The sequence below is a fragment of the Patagioenas fasciata genome, chromosome 29, assembly GCF_037038585.1.
Source record: "Patagioenas fasciata isolate bPatFas1 chromosome 29, bPatFas1.hap1, whole genome shotgun sequence".
Classification (NCBI taxonomy): domain Eukaryota; kingdom Metazoa; phylum Chordata; class Aves; order Columbiformes; family Columbidae; genus Patagioenas; species Patagioenas fasciata.
In genome coordinates, this window is record NC_092548.1 from 4,723,809 (window position 1) to 4,750,113 (window position 26,305).

At 36.9% G+C, this 26,305-nt stretch overlaps 1 protein-coding gene and 2 long non-coding RNA genes across 4 annotated transcripts in view; 2 read left to right on the forward strand and 1 right to left on the reverse strand.

Annotated features, from left to right (window-relative positions):
* Positions 1-431: 431 nt before the first annotated feature.
* On the forward strand, positions 432-4,002 carry LOC139825827 (uncharacterized). Its single transcript, XR_011736006.1, has 2 exons — positions 432-1,378; positions 1,877-4,002. It is a non-coding gene; the product is annotated as an uncharacterized lncRNA (long non-coding RNA).
* Positions 3,890-11,925, reverse strand: LOC139825829 (uncharacterized). Of its 2 annotated transcripts, none has more exons than XR_011736008.1 (3): positions 11,788-11,925; positions 8,133-8,249; positions 3,890-5,322 (listed from the first exon to the last, which is right to left on the reverse strand). It is a non-coding gene; the product is annotated as an uncharacterized lncRNA (long non-coding RNA). The 2 variants fall into 2 exon arrangements; XR_011736009.1 differs by lacking the exon at positions 8,133-8,249 and adding an exon at positions 8,475-8,563.
* The window catches only part of LOC136113861 (maltase-glucoamylase-like), a 54,608-nt gene continuing 38,271 nt past the window's right edge, over positions 9,969-26,305 (forward strand). The window contains exons 1-16 of the mRNA XM_065859093.2: positions 9,969-10,356; positions 11,250-11,375; positions 12,418-12,491; positions 14,016-14,136; positions 14,974-15,083; positions 16,093-16,244; positions 17,251-17,422; positions 18,670-18,769; positions 19,082-19,194; positions 21,557-21,682; positions 22,110-22,241; positions 23,378-23,497; positions 24,134-24,247; positions 25,113-25,197; positions 25,523-25,640; positions 25,822-25,993. Of these exons, the coding sequence (XP_065715165.1) occupies positions 11,252-11,375; positions 12,418-12,491; positions 14,016-14,136; positions 14,974-15,083; positions 16,093-16,244; positions 17,251-17,422; positions 18,670-18,769; positions 19,082-19,194; positions 21,557-21,682; positions 22,110-22,241; positions 23,378-23,497; positions 24,134-24,247; positions 25,113-25,197; positions 25,523-25,640; positions 25,822-25,993 (1,833 nt within the window). The 5' untranslated portion in view covers positions 9,969-10,356; positions 11,250-11,251. The remainder of the gene's footprint in view (positions 10,357-11,249; positions 11,376-12,417; positions 12,492-14,015; positions 14,137-14,973; positions 15,084-16,092; positions 16,245-17,250; positions 17,423-18,669; positions 18,770-19,081; positions 19,195-21,556; positions 21,683-22,109; positions 22,242-23,377; positions 23,498-24,133; positions 24,248-25,112; positions 25,198-25,522; positions 25,641-25,821; positions 25,994-26,305) is intronic.

Consider the following 26,305-nt stretch of genomic DNA (forward strand, 5'->3'; position numbering starts at 1 on the left):
GTTCTTTACTGCGTGAATGTGATGATAAGATTTTGTGTGTAATAGCTGTTACTTTTCTTTCTAGCACGCTAGCTTTATTCCAATATCCAGACTTGCACAACTCTGTGACAGGCTGTGTCTCGTCTCGGTGTGCTGGATTTGGCCCTTTTTGTATGCACATCAAGTAAAGAATCCTGGTTTTGGGATAACAGTTGTAGCACATCAGATGAGACACTATTAAAAGCCTTGCCCAGTCCAGCTTGCTGCGGCGGCGGGGGGGCGGGTGCCGATTGGGCTCCAGCACGCACTGACCTGTTTTGTCAGGGAGACCCAGAGGTGCCTCTACCCAGCTGAGCAGTGAGCGGCCCAAAGCTCCAATGCAAAAATTGAGATATTGTCTTGAATAAGTGTAACTCTGATCTATCTGCATATTTGAACTTGGTGTTTGTTTTTCATATCTGTATTTTAATTTGCATATTTATATTTGGTACCAAAAGAATTTTGTTTGGGGAGATAATTACAGAATGGGAACCGGTTTTACTGCTAAAATTCCACCTTGCCCACCCTTAGGATGCATCCTTATGCATTAGAGTAATTGCTTATATTGTTATCTAGTAATATTGTTATCTAGTAATTTTGAGACCAGAAAAGGATTTAAATTATTAAACTCTGCTTTGCGTTGGGGGGAAAAAAAAAAAAGAAAGAAAGAAAGAAAAAAAAACACAACAACAACAACAACAAAACCCCACAAACCACCTAAATGCTATGATGGATGTGAACTTGGTATTGTATGAGGTTGTCTTTAAAAGTTACTGGAATGTGAACTGATTTGGATCTAGGAAAATGGAATAATGGATTCATGTTTAATATTCTGTATTTTGACATCTGTAAATTGCGAAAGGTAAACGGGGCTGAGGAATGTAACAACTGTTGAGCTAATTGGAATGGTGTATAAAACTCAGCTCATTGTAACCGAGGAGTTTGCCAGAGCCTCCCACTTCGTACCAGCGATTCCGCCAGCTGCGTGGCCTTGGCTGCATCTGAACTGCAGCAAGAAGAGAAAGAAGAAGAAAAATAAAATGGAAAAGCCTCTTTTCCCACTGCTAAGCAGAGAAAGGGGGGCTTTACTCCCCCCGCTCTGTTTTTTTTCTCCTGGAGTATTGTCATCCATCCTTGTTGTGGCGCTGTGTTGCTTCTTGGCTTTGAATCAGGGGTTGTTGGTGATGTTTCTTTTTGCTTCTGTCTTGCCTCCTAGGTTTTGGTACATCTGGGGAAAGAGCTCATCATTTTACCTCCTTGCTGAAGTTGGTCCTTTCACACTGGTCAGCTTTTGGGGGTCAGAGTGCTCAGTGCTGCTCTGGGTCAGACTGGTACTGATTTGGGTGTGGAGTGCAGTCAGGTTGGTTTGATGTGGAGTTGAACTGATTTGTTTTCATGCTGGGCTGGAGATTTTGCCATCGCAGATGGGGGTGAGAGGGAGGTGTTATTCCCCCCCCAGCAATGTTACTGCTAGAGAACTGTAATACTGCATCAAGGAGTCTGAGGGTTGAAATTTAAAGGCATTACCAGTGGGTCCATAGTTCTAATGAAGCTGGGAAATTACACCAAAATATTTTTAATAGACTTATTCTGTGGTAAATGGTTGTAAGAGACTTCTTAGTAAATTCACCATGCTAGTTTTTGAGATCATGGGAGAGAATGAAAGAAAGATTGTTTTTTGAGACCAATAGAATGCCAAATTTGGAACAAAGTTTTAACACATGAATTCTTGTAGTTGCCAGAAAGCCCGACACCTCTCTTGGGTCAAGATTTGTTAAGTAAATTGTAAGCTCAAATAATGTTTTCTGAGAGTTCTGTTTAGTTGCATGTCTTACAAGAAGCTGCTTGGATGGTGCAGATCTGCTTGCTGCAAGTGAGAAATCTCCAAGGAAATTTTGAATGCTGTATTTCCACTGGTATTAACAGCCAATGTTTCGATAAAGCAAATACTACGCTGATAGATCTGAAACGGAACTTCGATCCGGTAAGGGAAAACAATATCCAATAAATATGACAGCTAAAATGGAGTTGGAAACTTTGAGGACTAAATTTATGACAACCTTGCAGGCTGACTGCATTCAGTCGGATTTACAGATTTGTCTGTTTATAGCTACAACATAGAAACAACCTGTGGCTATTGTGGGACAGTATGATGAGATTGCTAACACTGATATACCAATTGTTATTCTGATCAAGAAATGCGGGGAATTAATTTAGGTCTTAATAGGGTATGATCCTTTTGTCATACATGTACCATTTGTGAAATTTAATTTTGATTTTTTATTTGCAATCTACATCCTTGTAAATTGCACTAGCTGTTTTTTTTTTAACAGCACAGCTTTTGGCATGCCTAAATGTAAATTGATGCAGAACCTGCAAGTCTTTAACATCAGGCCACAGACCATACTTGTATCTGGTCTGATCCTTCATACTTGTACAGTTTTTGTTGATGATTCTGGGACGTCTCATAAAGCTGAAGCGGTCTGGTGTGAAGATAACAAACGGCATCATTCTGTACAAATTATTGCAGGTTCAACCCAATGAGCAGAACTTGGCACAGCTTTACATTACTTAGAGCTTTTTAAGGAGGAACCTCTGAATTTGATTTGTGATTCTGAGTACGTAGTCAAGGTCCAATGCACGTATCTGATTCTGAACTGTTTCGGTTTTGTTTTTAAACAAAAAGAGGGGAGAAGTAGGCAAAACACCACAAAACCAATTGTCAAAAGCGTTGTATGGGATGAATCACTTATATCTAAGTGGTGCAGCCTAAATTTGCCCTGTGATGGAACACTTTGCAAGTATGACCCAAAACCATGCTACATCAGAAAGAACCTACATTAGTTATGGTCAAATCACTAGTTAATGGTTAATGGAAAAGACCACATCCATTGATAACCTGGGGAAAAGGTTATGCTTGTGTCATTACAGGCCGAGGATTGAAGTGGATTCAACAAAGATCCAACGGATGCAGACGGACAGGAGGAGATAAGCTGTGAGGACTGTTTCAAATGTAGACCATGGATCCTAATTCAGTGTTATAGATGCTCACAGAGCTGGTGGTCTAGAAGCCCGTTAGCAGCAGGTGGTGTACCTTCAGTGGAGAATGGCAATTTGAGCAAACAGCAGGAGAACCAAAAGGGCGATATTACACTTAGATAGTCAATGCAAAAATGAGGTAAAATTATGAGACATTCCTACCATAGTATCTCTAGTATCTAGTGTTCTCCCTAGTCTAGCGGCTGGTAAAGCTTTAGGAGACATATCAAAGTTAAGCTATTGGTCTTTTAAACAGGCTAATCTAACTTCTGGGACACTAAATTAATAGTAGATGTTGATGGTATTAGGCATGTTATACTTCAAAATAGTGTTGCTATAGATTTTTGTTGTTATCGTAAGGACATGGTTGTGAGGAACTTAAGAGAAAGATGTATTAACTTGTTTAATCATTCTGGATCTATTCATAATACTTTAGACAAACCAAAACAGCGCGCTAATAAGATTGTCATAGTAGAATTAAGGTTTGACAAATGGTTTAAAAGCCTGGAAATAGGTGGGTAGTTGTTTAATCTTATTATGTAAGGCTTAGCTACATTATATGTAACTGTAATCGTTGTTAATCATATGTTGTATGCTACACTGTATTTCAAAGATGATTCTGCGCGTTGTAAACAAGGCCTGGCTGGTTCAAAAACAAAAAGGCGGAATTGTGGGAGATTTAAGGGAATTTCTTAAGGTTGTTGTGTGGATGGGTTTCTGTTAGATAGAGATTTATTTCTGAACTAGACAAAGCAACCGCAAGGCCGGCACGAAGGCTGAAAAACAACACCTGTTATGAGAGCGAGGTAATTCTATAATAACAAGACCTGAACATGGACAATATCCAATCAGCCAATGTGTGTTTGGAACGTGGATGCGTGATCAAGAAATAACTGCGTATATAAGGAGGCTTGTGTTTGTAATAAAGGACTTTGCTTGAATTCATATTGAATTGTGTGGAGTCCATGAGTTTTCGCCCTCGCAAGAGGGTCCATTCTGAACCTGGTGACTCAACGGAAAGGCCTCCTCCTGCCCTTTTGGATCTCCTGTCACATAAAAATAATTCAAAACCAATTCTTACGCAATTGTCCTTGACATATTCTGTCCATTAAACAGACCTTGCTGGCGAGCTCTGTTCATTCGCATTTTTCTTTGCCTTCTAAACACGAATAGGACCCCAAATTGCTTGTCCACAACACCAGGTGAAGGCCACGGAGTCCCGGGATGGTTGGGGTTGGAAGGGACCTCTGGAGATCATCCAGTCCAACCCATCTGCTAAAGGAGGTTCATCTAGAGTGAATCGCATAGCATTGTGTCCAAGTGGGTTTGAATGTCTCCAGAGAAGGAGACTACACACTGGTGTCTACTGTCTACCTTTGAAAGGTCTTGGGAAGTGGCAGAGGTTCCTGAAGACAGGGAGGAGCAAATGTTGCTCCTGTCCTCAAGAATTAAGATCCAGGGAACCGCAGGTAGGTCGACCTGACCTCCACTCTAAGAAGATGATGCAGAAACCTCCCCTGAAAACATTTCCTGAGGCATGGAAGACGAGAAGGTGGTGGGAGTGGTCATCGTAGCTTGGAGACGAGCACATTGTGCTTAACCACCAGTTTGCACCAGCTGGAGAGGAGTTTCACTGGGAAGGACCTTGGTTGTGGTGGACACAAGGTTGAACCTGAGCCAGTGTTGTGGTGAAGGCAGCCAATGCTGTCCAGGGCTGCGGTGGGCAGAGTCTTGCCAGAATCACAGAATCATTTTGGTTGGAAAAGACCCCAAAGCCCATCGAGTCCAACTGTTAACCAACCCCATCACTAACCCATGTCCCTGAGAACCTCATCTCCACATCTATTCAACCCCTCCAGGGATGGTGACTCCACCACTGCCCTGGGCAGCCTGTTCCAATGCCTGATAACCATTTTGTGAAGAAATTATCCCAAATTTCCCACCTCAACCTCCCCTGACACAACTTGAGGCCGTTCCCTCTCGTCCTATCAAAATGTTGAGGGACGTGATGCTTCTCCTCTGCTCAGTACTGGAGAAGCCATGGAGTTATGTCCATTTCTGGGGTCCCCAGTACAAGAGGGACACAGGGATACTGGAGAACATCCAACAAAGGACCATTAGGATGATGAAGGGCCAGGAGCATCTGTCCTGTGAAGAGAGGCTGAGGGAAATGAGAAGAGAGAGCTCAGGGGAGCCCATGGATGTGCAGAAACACCTGGTGGGAAGTGATGAAGAAGATGGACCCAGGGTCTTCTCAGCGGATCCCTAGAACCGGAGGCAAGTGGGCACAAATTAAATCGCACTAAATTCCCAGTTTCTGAGTTTCACAGAGTCCCACAGGCACCCCCCAAATAACCCAAATTCTCATGGTTCTCTCAGTTCCTCCCCATCAGGTGCAAGGTTCAGCTTGGCTTCTCCAGTGCTCCACCCAGAAATGTCCCTCTGACCCACCTGTTAATCACTGAAGACCTTTGATCCCTGTCATTGAATCTGTTATCAGTGGGCTATCGAGTCTGCGTCCCTTGGTGGTTTAATTTATTGCTGCCGGTTTTATTTGTTATCACTCTTGGTAGGCTGAAAAGGTCTTTGACGAGATAACGTTCGTGCAGCAGATGGTGACACCTTCCACATACTTTTCCACCAACCACTATCACAAAGCTCTACCAAAACTCCTGCCACTGATCCTTACCCAGTCCCCAACCCTGAAATCACGAGGCTGAAGCCCAAAACCACCAACCCTTCCTGTGTCCCTTGTCCTGATTGCTCCACCCTAAACTGGGAGCCAGTTCTTGTCTCAAGACCCACAGAGTCACAGGATCATTTTGGTTGGAAGAGACGCTCAAGATCGTCAAGTCCAGCCATTAACCCAGCCCCATCACTAACCCATGTGCCTGAGAACCTCATCTCCATGTCTGTTCAACCTCTCCAGCCTGGTTGGGGTTGAAAGGACCTCTGGAGATCATCCAGTCCAACCCACCCGCTAAAGCAGGGTCACCAGAGCAGATCACACAGGATCACATCTTGTTTGAATGTCTCTGGAGAAGGAGACTCCACACCCACTCTGGGCAGCCTGTTCCAGGGCTCTGGCACCTCAAACTAAAGAAGTTTCTCCTCATGTTCAGATGTAACCTCCTGTATTTCAGTCTGGGATTGGGTTAGAACTGGGTTAGGGAGCAATTAGGCAATCTGGACATCCATAAATCCATGGGTCCATATGGGATTCACCCATGGGTGCTGAGGGAGCTGGCTGAGATCATTGCTGGACCACTCTCCATCATCTTTGCCAAGTCTTGGGAAATGGGAGAGGTGCCTGAGGACTGGAGGAAAGTAAAATGTCACTCCAGTCTTCAAAAAGGGCAAGAAGGAGGACCCGGGTAATTATAGACCGGTCAGCATCACCTCCATCCCTGAGAAACTGGTGAAATGACTTCTCCTTGGTGCCATCTCAAGTCATACCAGGGATAAGAGGGTCATTAGGGGCAGTCAACATGGCTTCACCAAGGGGAAGTTGTGCTTGACCAACCTCATTGACTTTTATGAGGACATAACAAGGTGGATGGATGATGGCAGAGCGGTGGACGTGATCTACCTTGACTTGAGTGAGGCGTTGGACACAGTCTGCACAGCATCCTCACAGCTGAACTGAGGAGTGCGGTCTGGATGAGCAGGTGGTGAGGTGGACTGGGAACTGGCTGAAGGGAAGAAGCCAGAGAGTCGTGGTCAATGGGCAGAGTCCAGTTGAGACCTGGATCCAGTGCAGTGCCCCAGGGGTCAGTGCTGGGGCCTGTATTGTTCAATGTATTCATCAATGACTTGGATAAGGGAACAGAGTGACTGTCAGCGAGTTTGTTGGTGACACCAAGCTGAGAGCAGTGGTGACACTGGAAGCTGTGCTGCCATCAGAGACCTGGACAGGCTGGAGAGTTGGGCGGGAAATATTTACTGAAATATAACAAGGGCAAGTGTGGAGTCTTGAATCTGGGTAGGAACAACCCCAGGTTCCAGTGTAAGTTGGGGAATGAGCTATTAGAGAGCAGTGTAGGGGAAAGGGAGCTGGGGGTCCTGGGGACAGCAGGGTGACCATGAGCCAGCACTGGGCCCTTGTGGCCAGGAAGGCCAATGGTACCTGGGGTGGGTTAGAAGGGGGTGGTCAGTAGGTCAGAGAGGTTCTCCTGCCCCTCTGCTCTGCCCTGGGGAGACCACACCTGGAATATTGTGTCCAGTTGTGGCCCCTCAGTTCCAGAAGGACAGGGAACTGCTGGAGAGGGTCCAGCGTAGGGCAACAAAGATGCTGAAGGGAGTGGAGCATCTCCCGTGTGAGGAAAGGCTGAGGGAGCTGGGGCTCTGGAGCTGGAGAAGAGGAAACTGAGGGGTGACCTCATTAATGTTTACAAATACATAAAGGGTGAGTGTCAGGAGGATGGAGCCAGGCTCTTCTTGATGACAACCCATGATAGGACAAGGGGTAATGGGTTCAAACTGAAACACAAGAGGTTCCACTTAAATTTGAGAAGAAACTTCTTCTCAGTGAGGGTAACAGAGCACTGGAACAGGCTGCCCAGGGAGGTTGTGGAGTCTCCTTCTCTGCAGACATTCAAACCCGCCTGGACACCTTCCTGTGGAACCTCAGCTGGGTGTTCCTGCTCCAGCAGGGGGATTGGACTGGATGAGCTTTCAGTGACCCTTTCAATCCCTGACATTCTGTGATTCTGTGCCCATTGCCCCTCATCCTATCATTAGGCACCACTGGAGAGTCTGGTCCATCCTCTTGACGTCCATCCTGGAGATATTTATCACATCAATCAGATCCCTCTCAGTTTCTCCAGCTGAACAACCCCAGTTTCCTCATCCTTTCCTCATCAGAAAGATGCTCCAAATCCCCCAGCATCTTTGTGTCCCTCCACTGGATTCTCTCCAGTAATTCCTTGTTCTTCTCAAACTGGGGAGCCCAGAACTGCACCCAGTAACTCCAGACGTGGCCTCCTTCCTTGACCTGCTGCTCACACTCTTCTCAATGCCCCCCAGGAACCATTGGCCTCTTGGCCACAAAGGCACATTGTTGACTCATGGCCAACCTGTTGTCCACCAGAATTCCCAGGTTCTTCTCCGCAGAGCTGCTTTCCAGCAGGTAGACCCAACTCAATCTCCTCATGCAGGAAGCTCATTGGTAGCCCAAGTGCTCCATGGAAACCCTGAGCAAAAGAACATCAGTGCTTAATTAGCAAACACAAGCAACTGTTCAACATTCTGCAGTTCAGACCATCATGAAACTTCCTCCTACATCATATGACACCACTTCAGTTTCTGTTTGTACTCTCACTAGCAATAAAATAGATTATTATTTATTTTTTTCCACGCGCGGTAATATAAAATTCACGTTTTCTTGTCGTGTCTGCAGCGAGGTCTCCAGCACCCACCGTTATCTTTATAGCTTCATGACGAGTGGTTCCTTCAGTTCCTTCTCTGATTTGGTTGGGAATGCGGTCAATTGGTGCAATAAATCAAACTAACAAAGAAGTGTAAAAGAACCACTGAGATTCCGGTTCAGATATTGACTCTCCTAACTATAATTCTCCAGATTTGGCCCCAAAAATGCTATTTTGGCCCATTTTAAAACCCACTAAGATGCAGCTTCAGACCGTTGTTATCCTATATACGGTTATTCATATTTTGCCTAGAAAATGCTATTTTGACCCATTTTCAAAACTGCCAAGATTCAGTTTCAAACCATGGCCCTGCCATCTACAGTTCTTCAAACTTGGCCCCAAAAATGCAATTTTGGCCCATTTTAAGAACTACCAATATTCCATTGCAGACCGTGGTTGTTTTATCTATGGTTCCTCCTATTTGACCGCAAAATGCTATTTTGGCCATTTTAAAACCCACCAGCACCCCTTTTCAGACTGTGGTCCTTCTCTCTGCGGTTCTTCAAACTTGGCCCAAAAAGAGCAATTTTGACCCATTTTTAAACACACAGAGGCTTAAATTTTGGTTGAAATTTCAAGACCCAACTAGGAAAACAAATTGAAATTTCTTGGTGTAAAATTGTTCTAGAATGAAAAATCCTGATTTTTGAGCCCGGCTTCACTGTGGGATAAACCATTTTCAGGGTGAGCTGTGGGTTGGGATTAAGCCAGGCTTAATGGGCTTCTGTTTCCTTGTGTGGAAAATTAAAAAAGCAAAGTAAAAACAAGGGGAAAAAAGGATTTTCTGAAGTTTTCATCTGTGTCAGCAGGATCATTGAGTAGCTCTGTAATTAAACACATGGGAACATATCATGGTTTCTCCTCCTTGCTCTTTGCACAAGGAGGAGCCGCAAGTGTTGGGACTTTGAGTCGGGACTTTGTTCCCCACTTTTAACAGAAAAGCAGAAAATTAACCCCGAAAGTACCCGCAAAACAAAAAAAACCAGCCAAACAAAACAAATAGAAAAAGAAGATAACTATTCCATAAAGGGGGGAGTGCAGAAATAGTTTATATTTTCCTTTTTCTTTCTAATTTTATTTCTTTTTACTTTCTGAATGAAGCTTTTCAATAAAAACTGACATTTGTAATTCATTTTTTGTCGATAGAGTTTCTGAACGAGGCTTTTCGATGTGAATTGACTTTTTCTTTTAGTTTCTGCGTGAATCTTTTCAACACTAATTGACTTCTGTAATACAATTTTTAAAATTCTGTCTTTAGCTTTATTTTTTCCCTTTTTCTCCCTGGATGCCCGGGGAAGGCATTGAGTCATTTTGGTGTGAGAAAGGCAGATTTTGGGGGTAGGTGCATTGTTCCTAGTGCCTGATTTTTCTCTTGGAGGGTGGAGTTTGACCCAGGGAGGTCCCAGGAAATTTTGCTGAGTTGAAATCAAATTTTCACAGATTTGCCAGGATACTCTTGCCTCCAATTGACCATTTTTCAGGGCATAACTAATAATGATTAAGAATAAATGATTAATAATTAACAATTAATTCCTGCAAATTGAATCAGGATACAAGAAAATACCTTGGATTTTATAGCCTTTTAACTTGATTTCACAATCCCTGACTTTTTCATTCCTGAATTTTGAATGTGCAGGATTTTGATTTTGCAGGAAATTTGCGACGGGAAGAAAAGAGAACTAAAGAAAAACTCTGTTTCTGGTGACTCTGCTGAATCTGCAAAACGAAGTCGTAAATCCTTCAAAAAAACAATCACATGGCTGCCATTGGCCGATGTCGTTAGCAAGTGACGTACCTGGGTGATAACGAGATGGAATAAAAGGTGCATTTACAGCCAAGTGCAAATGCCAGAAAAGGGCAAAAGGGCCGTGAGGTATGTAGGTTATTTTACTGGTTTTCTAGGAATTTCTGTTATTTTTGCTGCCTATTTGCCCAGTGGTCAAAGAGACATTTGTAAGTCAAACATCCTTTTTTTTTAGTATTTAAGTATTTGGAAAGGAAAGAATGGAAAATTGTATTTTGTGGTGGTTTGGGGTGTGCGCTGTGGGCGAGAAAAATTGTGATAATAAAAGAAAAATAAAGATATAATAGTAAAAATGAAATAAAAATAATAAAATGAAGAACAGCAAATAACAACAATTAGAATAAAAATAAAAATAAAAACATGAAAACAACAACAGCAATAATAATATTTTAACACTTATCTTTGTCATTAATTACAGTTATAATCATTATTATTTCATTTTTCTTCCCAAATTAATGTTAATTCTTAGGGGTCCTCGTCAATATTCAGGCATTGCAGAGAAGCAGAGCCTTTTTTTTTAAATTTATATTTTATTTTTCCTTTACTTTACAAATAACTTTCTCACCCTGTAGATATAGATAGATATAGATAGATAGATCTGTATCGATCTATATGTATATGTATAGATATAGATAGATACAGATTTATATATTAGGGCCAATTAATATTCTCATTTATACAATAGGATTTTGTTTTGTTTGGAAAAAAAATCAAGCTTACAAACCCAAAATGTGCAGATCGATTCACTTTTAGTTTGGGTGTTTCAGGAAAATGAAAAAAAAAATGTTCATAATTAGAGTGGAACGACAATTTTGTTTTGTGACTATTTAAATGGATTTTGCAGAAAAGGAAAGGAAATGTTTGCACTTGGCCCTCCTGGTAATAGGGGTGTAATTTAAGATTGAAATAATTTCTAGATTTTCCCAAAATTGTAAATTTTTTTGTTTCCTCCGTCTGGACAGAGATGGAAAAGAGGAAATTTAACAAGTTGGAAATTGTATTTATCGTCCTCTTCTGCCTGGTGGTGGCTGTGGCCTGTGTCCTCATTGGGATTTTAGCGACGAGGGAACCTGCGTCCCAGAGCACCCGTAAGTGCCAAATTAAAAAAGAAATCAAATTATCTCTTTGATAGCATAAAATTACATATAAAAATACTATATTAAAATATAGTTACATATAATAGATAATAAACTACATAAATGCATATATCATTTTAATTTTACTTTTATACGTGTCTCTAAAATTATGTAGAAATGTAAATATTATAGATATAAATACAATTATAATATATATATAAATAAAATCTAAAAATTCTTTTAAATTTTAAAATTATTTTATAAACTGCAGAAATTTGGCACAGTCCCCAGGATCTGATGGGGATTATTTATATGTATGTTATACAAATAAAACTAATATGGATTAAAATACAAATACAAGAGGTATAATAGATAGAAATACAATTTAAAATTTTAACAATATTTTAAAAAAGTATTTTATAACCTGTGGAAATTGGATGCTGCCCCCAGGATCTGATTATTTTAATGCACATTGTGATCTAGGTCTTCAGGAATGTGGAAAAATCACCAACTCCTAAAAAACAAAAAAGGACAACGAACATTTTTCTTCTGCCGTTTGCAGAATTTTTTATGGCTCTTGATGTTTTATCATTAACCAAAGTTGAACTGGAGTCACGTGCCAATAACAAGGATGTTGAACTGTGGAAATAAATGAGTTACAGTGTAATTAAAGGCAAATTTTATTGTGTAATAAAATAATATTCCCCCTAAAGCTCCATTTCCTTCTGCTTCAAATTGGCAAAAGAGGAGGATGAGAAACCATTTGGGAAAATCATTAAAAGGACACCGTATAATAATAAAAATAAGAAAATAGAATAACAATAAAATAATATCAGGATTACAATTAAAAGTAAAAATAGTAGTAAAATTAAAATTAAAAGTAAAAATAGTAGTAAGACTAAAATTAAAATTAAAAATAAGATTATAATTAAAATTAGTTGTAGTAACATTTAAATTAAGATTAAAAAATAGTAGTAGTAACAGTAATAGTAAGAATAATAAAAAAATTAATTTAAAGTCTTGAGTTTAATCTCTTAATTTCTTTCCTTCACAGAATTTTCCCCAAATTGCCCCAGTGTGGAAATAACAGAGCGCATCGACTGCATCCCGGATGAAATTGCCACCAAGGTCTGAAAAATGAGAAAAATCTGTAAAAAATAATCCCACTATAGGCTATAAAACATGGGATTAATTACTCCAATAATAACAAAAGAATATCAACTTTTTAATACCAGAAAAGGGATTTTTTTAAACCATTTTTTTGGTGAGGTGCAGCCATCAACAGTCACCAGTTTAACCAATTTCAACCCAAGCTGGATTCTTCTCCTCGGAGAAATTTCCCGCAATTGGAGCAGAGACAAAAATCTATGTGTTGATTTAAATTTAAATTGTAGGCAGAAATATTGCAATATTTTCTGAAGCAAATTTTATGTGCATTGGTAGCAGAGATCAGAACTTAGACAATCGAGCATTATTTAGGTTTTCCAGCAAAAACCATTATCATACTATCATAAAATAACATTTAATACAATTTGGCTGCTGAATTCATTGATGTTTTTGAACTGTACCAAGTGACCCACATTAAATATTAACTAATAAATAAAGTTATAACAATATAATAATAGTAATAGTAATAATAATAATAATAATAATAGTAATAATTGTAATAATTGTAACAATAGTAGTAATAATAATAATAGTAATAGTAATAGTAATAGTAATAATAATAATAATAATAATAATAATAATAATAATGGTGATTTACTACTGCTTGTTTTACTGCTAAGTGGATTCCAGCTTAAATACTCCCTGGGAAAATGACGATTTATTTAAATGACATGTAAGCTCATTCCATGCAATTTATTTAAATAATTATTTTAAAATACATATAAACGACATTGAAAAAATACATTTAAATAACACTTTAAAAGACACTTAAATTACATTTTAAAATTACATTTTAAATTATTTTTTCTTTTTTTTGGGGGGGATGCAGTAGCTGTTGGGTGGGTTATATGGGTTTTATGGGTGTTTTATGGTTTTTATAGCCCGAAGAGAGTTAATGATTATTTATACAAGGTGATAAATCCTGTCAAAGCCCAGGTTATCAAAGACAGGGTAATAAAAAATAAAATTAAAATAAAATAAAATAAAATAAAATAAAATAAAATAAAATAAAATAAAATAATAAAATAAAAGAAAAGAAAAGAAAATAAAATAAGATATCCAGCTTTTATCCTGCCTTCAGCACATGACTTTTTTTCATATTTTTGCCTCTGTTACCACAATAATTCCCCAATTTCACTCATTTCTTCACCAGATTCATGTCACCTGTGGTCTTAAGAAAGACCAAATGTCCAAAATTTTCATTTTATTTTCAGAACTAATTAACAATTTTCCACTTCAATTCCCCAAACATCTCCATGCTCTTTGCCACCTGAAAAACCCATTTGAAGCTGGAGTCGAAATACGGAAATGTTACAAATATTTGATATATTTGGAGTGGGTGGGCGTTATTGTGGCATTTCTCTGTACAAAATGGGGTTTTCATCCCCAAATCTGTGTGTGCAAATGTATAGAGATATTATAAAAACTGTGGGTGGGTGTTATTCTGGTATTATTTGTCCCAAAATGTGGGTATTTTTTCCCCAGGCGGTGTGCACACGCCGTGGTTGCTGCTGGAGCCCCCTCAGTGACACCAGCGTCCCCTGGTGCTTCTTCTCCTCTGACCACGGCTACAGGGTGGACACAGGGCCACGGGACACGCAGCAAGGTGAGTCCACACCAAAACTGCTCTGCTCCGCTTTATTTCATTTTATTTTATTTTATTTTATTTTATTTTATTTTATTTTATTTTATTTTATTTTATTTTATTTTATTTTATTTTAATTATTTTTTTATTTTGTTTTGTTTTGGTTTGTTTTGTTTTGGTTTGGTTTGGTTTGGTTTGGTTTGGTTTGTTCTGGTTTGTTTTATTTTTATTTTGTTTTGTTTTATTTTGTTCTGTTTTGTTTAATTTAATTTAATTTTATTTTGTTTTATTTATTTTAAACTTCATCTCATTTCATTTCATTTCATTCTTGTATTTAATTCCATTTCTTATTTTATTTCTTCCCTTCCCTTCCCTTCCCTTCCCTTCCCTTCCCTTCCCTTCCCTTCCCTTCCCTTCCCTTCCCTTCCCTTCCCTTCCCTTCCCTTCCCTTCCCTTCCCTTCCCTTCCCTTCCCTTCCCTTCCCTTCCCTTCCCTTCCCTTCCCTTCCCTTCCCTCCCCTTCCCTCCCCTCCCCTCCCCTCCCCTCCCCTCCCCTCCCCTCCCCTCCCCTCCCCTCCCCTCCCCTCCCCTCCCCTCCCCTCCCCTCCCCTCCCTTCCCCTCCCTTCCCCTCCCTTCCCCTCCCTTCCCTTCCCTTCCCTTCCCTTCCCTTCCCTTCCCTTCCCTTCCCTTCCCTTCCCTTCCCTTCCCTTCCCTTCCCTTCCCTTCCCTTCCCTTCCCTTCCCTTCCCTTCCCTTCCCTTCCCTTCCCATTTTCAATTGGTTTTCATTTCTTTCACACTTCTTTTATTTCAGTTTCACGTTATTTTACCTTATTTTAACATCATTATTCCCCCGCCAGGGCTGGAGGTGACGCTGGCTCGTCTCCCATCGCCATCGCTCTTTGGCCAGGATGTCAGCTCTGTCCTGCTGAGCGTGCAGTTCCAGACGCAGACCCGGTTGCGCTTCACGGTGATTTGGGCACCAGTTGGAGCAGATTCGGGACTGTGGCAGAAGGGAGTGCTGGGGGGTGTATAAAGGCCAATAATTCCTCTTCTTTGCGAGAAAAATTGCAAATCCATTTCAAAAAAGATCTGATTTTGTCTTCCATTTTTTTAAACTGTCTTTTATTTATAATTTCTTGTCTTCCTGTTTCTTTTTTTCTTTCTTTACTGTTTTTTCCTTATATTTTTCTCTTTTTAAATATTTTTCTTTCTTTCCTTCTCCTTCTCCTTCTCCTTCTCCTTCTCCTTCTCCTTCTCCTTCTCCTTCTCCTTCTCCTTCTCCTTCTCCTTCTCCATTTCCTTCTCCTTTTCCATTTCCTTCTCCTTCTCCATTTCCTTCTCCTTCTCCTTTTCCATTTCCTTCTCCTTCTCCTTCTCCTTCTCCTTCTCCTCCTCCTCCTCCTCCTCCTTCTCCTTCTCCTTCTCCATTTCTTTCTCCTTCTCCTTCTCCTTCTCCTTCTCCATTTCCTTCTCCTTCTCCTTCTCCTTCTCCTTCTCCTTCTCCTTCTCCTTCTCCTTCTCCTTCTCCTTCTCCTTCTCCTTCTCCTTCTCCTTCTCCTTCTCCTTCTCCTTTTCCATTTCCTTCTCCTCCTTCTCCTTCTCCTTCTCCTTCTCCTTCTCCTTCTCCTTCTCCTTCTCCTTCTCCTTCTCCTTCTCCTTCTCCTTCTCCTTCTCCTTCTCCTTCTCCTTCTCCTTTTCTTCTCCTTCTCCTTTTCCTTTTCTTTTTCCTTTTCCTTTTTCTCTTCCTTTTCCTTTTTTCTCTTCCTTTTCCTTTTTTCCTCTTCCTCTTCCTTTCCTTTTTCTTTTTCCTTTTCCTCTTTCTTTTCATAGTTTTCTTTCATATTTTTCTTTTTCCTTTTTCCTTTTTTCTTTTCCTTCATTTTTTTCTTCTTCTTCTTTTTTTTTTTCCCCTTTCTCTAATCTCCAAATTTCCAATTTTGTTCGCTAAACCTCCTTCGTCCTTTAACCCTGCACAGCTCACGGACCCACAGAAACAACGGTTTGAAGTTCCCCACGAGCATGTGGGCCCATTCACAGCTCCGGCCGCCTCCGCCCTGACCTACGCTGTGACCATCCAGGAAAACCCCTTCGGCCTCCGGGTGACCCGGGCCAGCAGTGGAAAAGTCGTGTGAGTCATTTGGGGGCTTTTTTCTCCAAAAAACTGTGACACCAGTTGTTCACACTGGAGGTCGGTTGCCTCCGGTGCCCTTTTCTTTTGCAAACAGCTTCTTCTCCTCTTTGATAGACGGACACAACGGAAAGAAAAACAACTGGGGGTTTTAGGAGCTCCATCTCACTGGGTTTGAGTTTCACCATCTTCTTCTGATGGATGAACAGGATGGAAAAGCTCTTTCCGCATAAAATCTGGGATTTCAGCAGCTGTTTCTCATGAGTTTTGGATTTTAGCATCTTATTTTCCGCTTAAATTTTTTAATCTCTTTGTTTTCTAAAGAAAACCCAACCGCAAACCTCAAGAAATCAAAGTTGGATGAACAGCGCCAAAACCTACCAAAAGGTGGAAGCGTCAGGAGGAAATATTTATTAAATACTTTTAAAAACTGATTACTTATCTGACTGCTATAAATCCTTCAAATTTTAGTAATTAGGATTTTCTTTTTTGTTTTCCTCGTTATTTGCTTTCTTAATAGCCTCTTTACCAAGCATGGGAAAGAAGCAGTGGGTGCTCAAGACCGATTTATTTGGCACATGAATTTTTAAATGTAGTGGGATCTGTTCGAAACAGTGCTCTAAAAATTCCTCAAATTTTCCATGGGTTTTCATTGAATTTGGCAAAATAATTTGCGACCTATTTGAAAAAACGTTGGGCTGTTTGGAGATTGCTTAAATTTCCCTTAGATTTTCATTTATTTGGGGAAAAAAACAAAACAAATATTGCATTTCGTGGTTCACGATTAATAATTCACAAATAATACATTACTATTAAAAACACCCCGTATTTTCACATGAATTTGGCCAGATTAGGAGATGCAGATGACAAAAATTAGTAGTGGCTCGTGATACAAATTCTTAAATAAAAATTTGGGGTTCTGGGAGAGGGCAGTTTAACAATATGAATGAATAAAATAAAAAATTTTACACAATATTTTAACTTTTTTGAATTTTTTTTTCCCCAGGTTTGACACCACCATTGGGCCCCTTATCTACTCCGAACAATTTTTACAAATTTCCATCAGACTCCCCAGTGACAACATCTATGGGGTGGGCGAGCACGTGCACAAGCAATTCCGACACGATGTCAACTGGAAAACGTGGCCCATGTTCAGCCGAGACACCGCCCCTTCCGCTGTAAGAACTTAACTTTTTTAGATTTTCCTCCTTTTTGGGTAAATTTTGGAACTCAGCCATAGTTGGCACATCAACATCCACCAAGTTCTTTCTCTTAGATGCTCATAGAATGTGACAAAAATGTGAGATACTGCTGAAAAAAAATCCCGTTGGAGTAGACTTTTGGGAAGATTTGGATTGAATTGGTTGGAGTTTGCGGTAAATCAACAAATTGATATTCCAGCAAATTGCTGCATCAATATCCACTGAGTTTCTTTTCCTGTAAATGCTCTCCAAGTGTCGCAAAAATGTGAGATAACACAAAAAGAAAAGCCTGTTGGAATAGATTTTTTGATATATTTATATTGAATTTGTTGGGTCTTTCCTACCCATGCACTGCCACGTGCAAAATTCAGTAGATTTAGGATTTTTCCTTTTGTTGTCTTGTGTCTTAAGAAATAACCCAAACGTGCCCTTAGCAGCAATTACTTTTTTCTCCGTTTTCTCCTTTTTTCCCCCGGTGATTTCTAGGGCACGCACTTTCCAAAAAGTGTAAATGCATATTCTTCCATCTGCAATGAGACGTTTTACCCCAAATCTGCGTGTGTTTGGCAAAATATCGCTCTATCACTCCGTCAGTGTGCAAACTTTTGTGATTTAAAATCAATATTGGATTTGTGGTTGAAAGCCAGTATTTGATTTCGCATTTGTGATTTCATTCGAGTCTTTATTTCAAATCAGCTTTTATATTATTTTTCTTCGCTTATTCCTTTTTCTGACTCGGATTCGCGACAGTTTTTAGGGGGATACACTGAATTTTGAGTGATACGAATGCGATTCAGCGAGCAGCTTGACATTAATTAATGTCAGCAGCTCAGTTAATTAATATTTTAGAATTGTCTTTTGAGGCATCGTCTGTGAGCTGCAACATCTATTCTGTATTTTGAACCAAAAATTGGAACTTACCTTGAGAAAACTTGTAGAAAAGTTCTCCTTTGTTTTCTTTCCATCTTTACTCGAGATGAAATTTATAAATCTTAACTTGGAAATAATTTGTTTTCCTCAAATTTGGGCTTTTGATTTTAAGCAACTTGAAAGCATTCCCCAAAATAAGAGGAAAATAAAAATAATGAAACTCATGCCAGCGATTTAATTTTGATTTCCTTTTGACACATTGAACTTCACACGTGGGATATTTTTGAGACACCACAGCGTGCATGAATTTTGATTAAAAATGAAAAAAAGTCGTATTTTCTGTTTTCCTTTAGAACATGGATAATTTATACGGTGTTCAAACTTTCTTCATGTGTTTGGAAGACACCAGCGGCGCCTCGCTTGGCGTTTTCTTGATGAACAGCAATGCCATGGGTAAGGACATTTTCTCCATGAATATTTTTTAAAAAAAGTTGTTCAAATGATCTGCAGCACCATGGATAAGGATGTTTGCTCATAAAATATTGAAAAAAACTTAAATATATTGTGTAAATGACAATTTTTAAGGGAAAAAAAACACCTTGAAACTTCCCACCTGTGTTTAAAGTTCCAGTAACGGGTTTGGGTTTCCTTCAATATTTTTGTTAGATATTTTCTGTAATTTTTCAATCTTTCATTTCAGTATCACGGTTATTTGAGATTTAGGTAACATCCCAAATTAATTTTGTTGCGTTTTTTCGCTCTCAGAGTTTGCCCTGCAGCCGGCACCAGCTGTCACCTACCGAACAATTGGCGGAATTCTTGATTTTTACGTCTTTTTGGGTGACACCCCTGAGCAGGTGGTGCAGGAGTACGTGACGGTACGTTAGAGAATCGCTCCAGAATTTACACGTAATGAATAATCTTAGAATTTAGAATTACAGAATTATAGAAGCATTTTGGAATTTAGAAATATAGAATTACTTTTAGAATTTATAGACTCACGGAATCATTATAGAAATTATAATTTTAGAATTACAGGATCATTTTAGAATTTAGAATTAATAGAATCATTTTCAAACTCACAATTCTAGAATTACAGAACCATTTTAGAATTTAGACATATAGAATAATTTTAGGATTTAGGATTGCAGAATTATAGAATCATTTTAGAATTTAGAATTATGGAATCATTTTCAAACTCACAATTCTAGAATTACAGAACCAATTTAGAATTTAGACATATAGAATAATTTTAGGATTTAGGATTGCAGAATTATAGAATCATTTTAGAATTTAGAATTATAGAATCATTTTCAAACTTACAATTCTAGAATTACAGAACCATTTTAGAATTTAGACACATAGAATAATTTTAGGATTTAGGATTACAGAATTACAGAATCATTTTAATACTTACAATTCTAGAATTACAGAACCCTTTTAGAATTTAGATATATAGAATAATTTTTGGATTTAGGATTACGGAATTATAGAATCATTTTAGAATTTAGAATTATGGAATCATTTTCAAACTTACAATTCTAGAATTACAGAACCATTTTAGAATTTAGACACATAGAATAATTTTAGGATTTAGGATTACAGAATTATAGAATCATTTTAGAATTTAGAATTATAGAATCATTTTCAAACTCACAATTCTAGAATTACAGAACCATTTTAGAATTTAGACATATAGAATAATTTTAGGATTACAGAATTATAGAATCATTTTAGAATTTAGAATTATAGCATCATTGTCAAACTTACAATTCTAGAATTACAGAACCATTTTAGAATTTAGACACATAGAATAATTTTAGGATTTAGGATTACAGAATTATAGAATCATTTTAGAATTTAGAATTATAGAATCATTTTCAAACTCACAATTCTAGAATTACAGAACCATTTTAGAATTTAGACATATAGAATAATTTTAGGATTACAGAATTATAGAATCATTTTAGAATTTAGAATTATAGCATCATTGTCAAACTTACAATTCTAGAATTACAGAACCATTTTAGAATTTAGACACATAGAATAATTTTAGGATTTAGGATTACAGAATTATAGAATCATTTTAGAATTTAGAATTATAGAATCATTTTCAAACTCACAATTCTAGAATTACAGAACCATTTTAGAATTTAGACATATAGAATAATTTTAGGATTTAGGATCACAGAATTATAGAATCATTTTAGAATTTAGACATATAGAATAATTTTAGGATTTAGGATTACAGAATTACAGAATCATTTTAGAATTTAGAATTCTAGAATCATTTTAAAACTCACAATTCTAGAATTACAGAACCATTTTAGAATTTAGACATATAGAAGAATTTTAGGATTTAGGATTGCAGAATTATAGAATCATTTTAGAATTTAGAATTATAGAATCATTTTCAAACTTACAATTCTAGAATTACAGAACCATTTTAGAATTTAGACACATAGAATAATTTTAGGATTTAGGATTACAGAATTACAGAATCATTTTAATACTTACAATTCTAGAATTACAGAACCATTTTAGAATTTAGACATATAGAATAATTTTAGGATTTAGGATTGCAGAATTATAGAATCATTTTAGAATTTAGAATTATAGAATCATTTTCAAACTTACAATTCTAGAATTACAGAACCAATTTAGAATTTAGACATATAGAATAATTTTAGGATTTAGGATTACGGAATTATAGAATCATTTTAGAATTTAGAATTATAGAATCATTTTCAAACTCACAATTCTAGAATTATAGAACCATTTTAGAATTTAGACATATAGAATAATTTTAGGATTTAGGATTACAGAATTATAGAATCATTTTAGAATTTAGACATGTAGAATAATTTTTGGATTTAGGATTGCAGAATTATAGAATCATTTTAGAATTTAGAATTATAGAATCATTTTCAAACTCACAGTTCTAGAATTACAGAACCATTTTAGAATTTAGACATGTAGAATAATTTTAGGATTTAGGATTACAGAATTACAGAATCATTTTAGAATTTAGAATTATAGAATCATTTTCAAACTTACAATTCTAGAATTACAGAACCATTTTAGAATTTAGACATATAGAATAATTTTAGGATTTAGGATTATGGAATTATAGAATCATTTCAGAATTTAGAATTATAGGATGATTATAGAATCATTTGAATCAGAGAATTTTGTGTTATCAAACCGCCACCACTCACTATTTTGGGGTTGAATTTCCAGTTTATCGGGCTGCCGGCACTCCCGTCCTATTGGACGCTGGGTTTCCATCTCAGCCGCTACGGCTACGAGTCGCTGGAGGAGGTAAAGGCCGTTGTGGAGCGCAACCGGGCCGTCGGCCTCCCATACGTGAGTAAATATCAGGGGTTTTTTCCTCTTTTTTCACTTTTCTGTACAAATTTTAAATTTTGAACCATCTCCTCCCAGGACATCCAGTACGCAGGTATTTGTAGCTAAATTTTCCCCAATTCAGCAATGGATAGCAGTTTAAAAAAATTCTATAGGTGACCATATCCAGCTACTTTTCTGAGAATTTTTATCCCCATTTTTCACCGATTTTTAATCACAATTTTAAACAAAATTTGTAACCACAATTTTGAACCATCTCCTTCCAAGGAGTACATGGATATTTCTTGCTATTTTCTTTTCCCCAATTTAGGAACTGATAGCAGTTAAAAAAAATCCCGTGGATGTCCACATCCTTCTGCTTTTCTGGGAATTTTTAATCCAAATTTTCACCGATTTTTAACCAAAATTTCTTACTGTCTCCTTGCAGGATGTCCAGTACACAGACATCGACTACATGGAGGCCAGAAAAGATTTTACTTATGACAAAGTGAATTACAAAGACCTCCCCAGTTTCCAAAGCTTTCTGCATGATTATGGGCAAAAATACATCCTCATCCTGGTAAGAATTTAAAAATTAATTTTTCCATTTTAAATCGCATTACTTAATTTTAAATAGTATTATTATCAGTCTATATAGTTCAGATATAGCTATATTTTAATATGTATGTTGTGACATGAGACATCTTTCCATGTGGGTGCTGGGTGCTACAGAAACAGTGTCGCAAATCAAAAGTTGATGTAGAGAACAATTACATATTAAAAATATTAATATAACATGATGTAATGTAATATAATATAATGTAATGTAATGTAATGTAATGTAATGTAATGTAATATGATATAATATGATATGATATGATATAATATAACATAACATAATATAACATAACATAATATAACATAACATAATATAACATAATATAACATAACATAACATAACAAACATAACATAACATAACATAACATAACATAACATAACATAACATAACATAACATAACATAACATAACATAACATAACATAACATAACATAATGTAATATGATGTGATATAACGTGATATAACGTGATATAACGTGATATAACATAATGTGATATAACGTAATATAACGTAATATAACGTAATATAATATAACGTAATATAACGTAATATAATATAACGTAATATAATATAACGTAATATAATATAATATAATATAATATAATATAATATAATATAATATAATATAATATAATATAATATAATATAATATAATATAATATAATATAATATAATATAATATAATATAATATAATATAATATAATATAATATAATATAATATAATATAATATAATATAACCATTGCATATATTTGATATGTTTCTAATAATTTATTTTAATATTATTTTAATAAGCATAGATAATAAGTAATTATATATTATTAATTGTTTATTTTATTCCTTTTTTCTTATTATTTATTGATTTATTATTATCTGAAATTATTTCTAGGGTTTTTATTTATATATTTTTATCCCTGCTATTAACATAATACCATATATGTTGTAACATGAGACATCTTTCTGTGTTGTTGCTGGGCTCTGCATAATCAGTGGACGTTCTTTATTATTTGATGTTCATTTTCATGTTCGGACTCGCTGTAGAGAACCAATAACCAAGAGAAACCTCTTCTTTTGGGGGTGATTTTTCCCATTTTAGGATCCTGCCATTAGTACTGAGGCTCTGGCCGATGGTTCCCCCTACCTGGCCTACGAGAGGGGCCAAAACCGGAACATTTGGATTAACGAGTCAGATGGAGTCACACCATTAGTTGGAGAGGTAAAAAAAATCCATTCAATTTGAGCCATTTTTTTGCTATTTTCAAAATTTTGCAGCTTTTCGTGTTTGTTTGGAATTTTTTAATAAACTTTCTTAATATTTTGTTTGGTCTTTTTTCAAAAGGGAAAGAGATTGTGGAGTTTAGGAGACACGGGTGGTCAATATCTTTTAATTTTCTATTTCCTGCTTTGAAAATCTCTTTAGAAAAAGAGGAAAAATTTGGAAAATTTTCATAACTTCAAAATAATTTTTGATTTGAAAGCTGAATTTGGAGTTTAGAACTCATCAGTTACTGAAGCTGCTTTCTGCCTTGTTTCTGTGTGTAAATTTAAGGTTAATTTAGGGTCAGGGTTAATAACGATAACTCGTATTAATTAGAATGATAATTCATATATTAAAATGATAGATAATATTAATAATGATAATTCATATTAATTGATAATGTTAGTGGTTCACAGCTCAAAAACCTTTTTCCAGTCATGGTATCAAAGTTGTCCTACAAAATTAGTAATTTTATTCCCAAATGTTTCTCCGGTAGAACAATGCCCGGAATTTTGAAGGAAATCCGAGAATTTCAATCTTTCTGCAAGTTCATTTTTTAAATGAATTTATTTCTTTCCACTTTTTTCTTGGCAGGTGTGGCCAGGAAGAACCGTGTTCCCCGACTTCACCAACCCCGAGTGCACCAACTGGTGGGTGGAGGAATGCGAAATGTTTTACAGCCAGGTTCCCTACGACGGGATCTGGATTGTGAGTAATTCCCCCCAAATTTTCACATTTTGCAAAAAAAAAAAAAGAAAAAAACAAGGCAAATTAGTCTGGATTGATTCAAGGGAAAATTTCCTGCAAATAGCCTGAAATCCATGTGGAATTTGCGTATTTTCTGTTCAATGTGTTTGGTAAAATTCTTGGTTTTCTGGAGTCGGATGGATTTGTTAGAAATTTAATTTGAGGCTTCTTGCAGTAATTTAAAGCAATTGACTGTAATTCAATTTATCCAAGAACTGAGTCCAGGATGATAATTGCTGATTTAGCTTTTAGTTTTAATAAATACCACCTTTTGGGAGAAATTATTTCCCTCCAGAAAATAATTACAATACAATAATATATTTTATTATATACTTTAATTATAATGTATAATTATAATATATTAATTATAATAATTTCCAGGCCAGAACAAATAACATTTGGCCATAACGCAGGATTCGGGAACAATTATTTTACTTAATTTCTCCAGTTTGGATGGAGTGGTCGTTGCCACTTAAAATCAGCTTTTTGACATTCAGAAAGATTTAGTAGTAGTAGTTTAGTAGTAATTAGTAATAATTAGTAATAAGTAGCAATGTTTATTTTTATTCTTATTTTTATTTTCATTTTCACTTTAATCTATTTTATCGTTAATTTTATTGTTAATTTTGATTTTAATTATTTTAATTTATCTTTTTAGATTTAATTTATATATATTTTTTAATTATTTTGCAAATTCATGTCCTCCTTGCTGGATGACATCCCCAAATCGCTACTGGGTTTGTAACTGTATATTTGGCTGAAAGCACAGGAATTATTGTTACGCATAAATGTGATATTTGAAATTTGCAATTTACAATTTTTTCAGGATATGAATGAAGTAGCCAGCTTTGTTCCAGGCTCAACTAGGGGCTGTGAGCAAAATGACCTGAATTATCCTCCTTTCACGCCCCGTAAGGCCCTCGTTTTTAGCTGTGGAGTAAAAAAAAAATTAGAAATCAAAATAATTGTGAATTATCATCCAATCAGCTAAAAAATGTAAATTCTTTCTCAAGAAATTGAAATTTGGCACGACATGGTCAGATCAAACTGTTCGGAAATTTGGGGGTGTAGTTGTCTTGGGTAAATAATTCTTCGTAGGCAAAATGCATCTGGAAGCTGGATTTAAGTTTATTAAATCGAAAAAAATAATTAAATTCCGAAAATTAGAAACCTGTAATTAAATTTAATTTTTTTTAAGAAAAAAAAGGCAATTATATCAATTTCAACACACTGCAGATATTGTTGACAGACTCCTGTACGCCCAGACGCTCTGCATGGACGCGGTGCAGCAGTGGGGGCGACAATACGACGTTCACAACCTCTTCGGCTACTCCATGACCCTCTCGACACAACGGTGAGGAATCTGCCTGAAAATCTGGGCGAAATTTTTGTAGTTGTTCTTATCGCCATCCTTGTTGTCGTGTTTTAATTTTTCAATTGAATTTCGTTTAATTTTATTCATTTTAATGTTTGTGGTTTTGCTTTAGCTGATTATTTTGATTAATTTCCCTAACCCCGATCTCTTTCTCTTCCAGTGCCATTGAACGTCTCTTTCCAGGCAAGCGGAGCTTCCTGCTCTCACGATCAACGTTCGCGGGCTCAGGGAAATTTGCCGGGCACTGGTTGGGGGACAACACGGCCACCTGGGAGCACCTGCACTGGGCCATTCCCGGCATTCTGGAATTTGGCCTCTTCGGCATCCCATATGTATGGGAACCCCAAAACTCTTTAGAAATCGATCTCTAAAAAAATCTGAATGGGAAAAAAAAAAAAAAATCTTGAAAGGGTTGAAAAAATTTATAAATTGAAATATAAATTTATAAATTTACGATTTAGATGATTGTATGAATGGACGATGGATTAATACAGCGAAATAGAATATAGAAAGACAAAGAAAGATGCGTAGAGGAAAAAGACACAGAAAAATGAAGTCTCGGTAAATGCCTGAATAAATTATATGAATAAATATAAATTAAAATAAGATATAAAAATGCAAATAAAAAGTGCAGATAAATATAT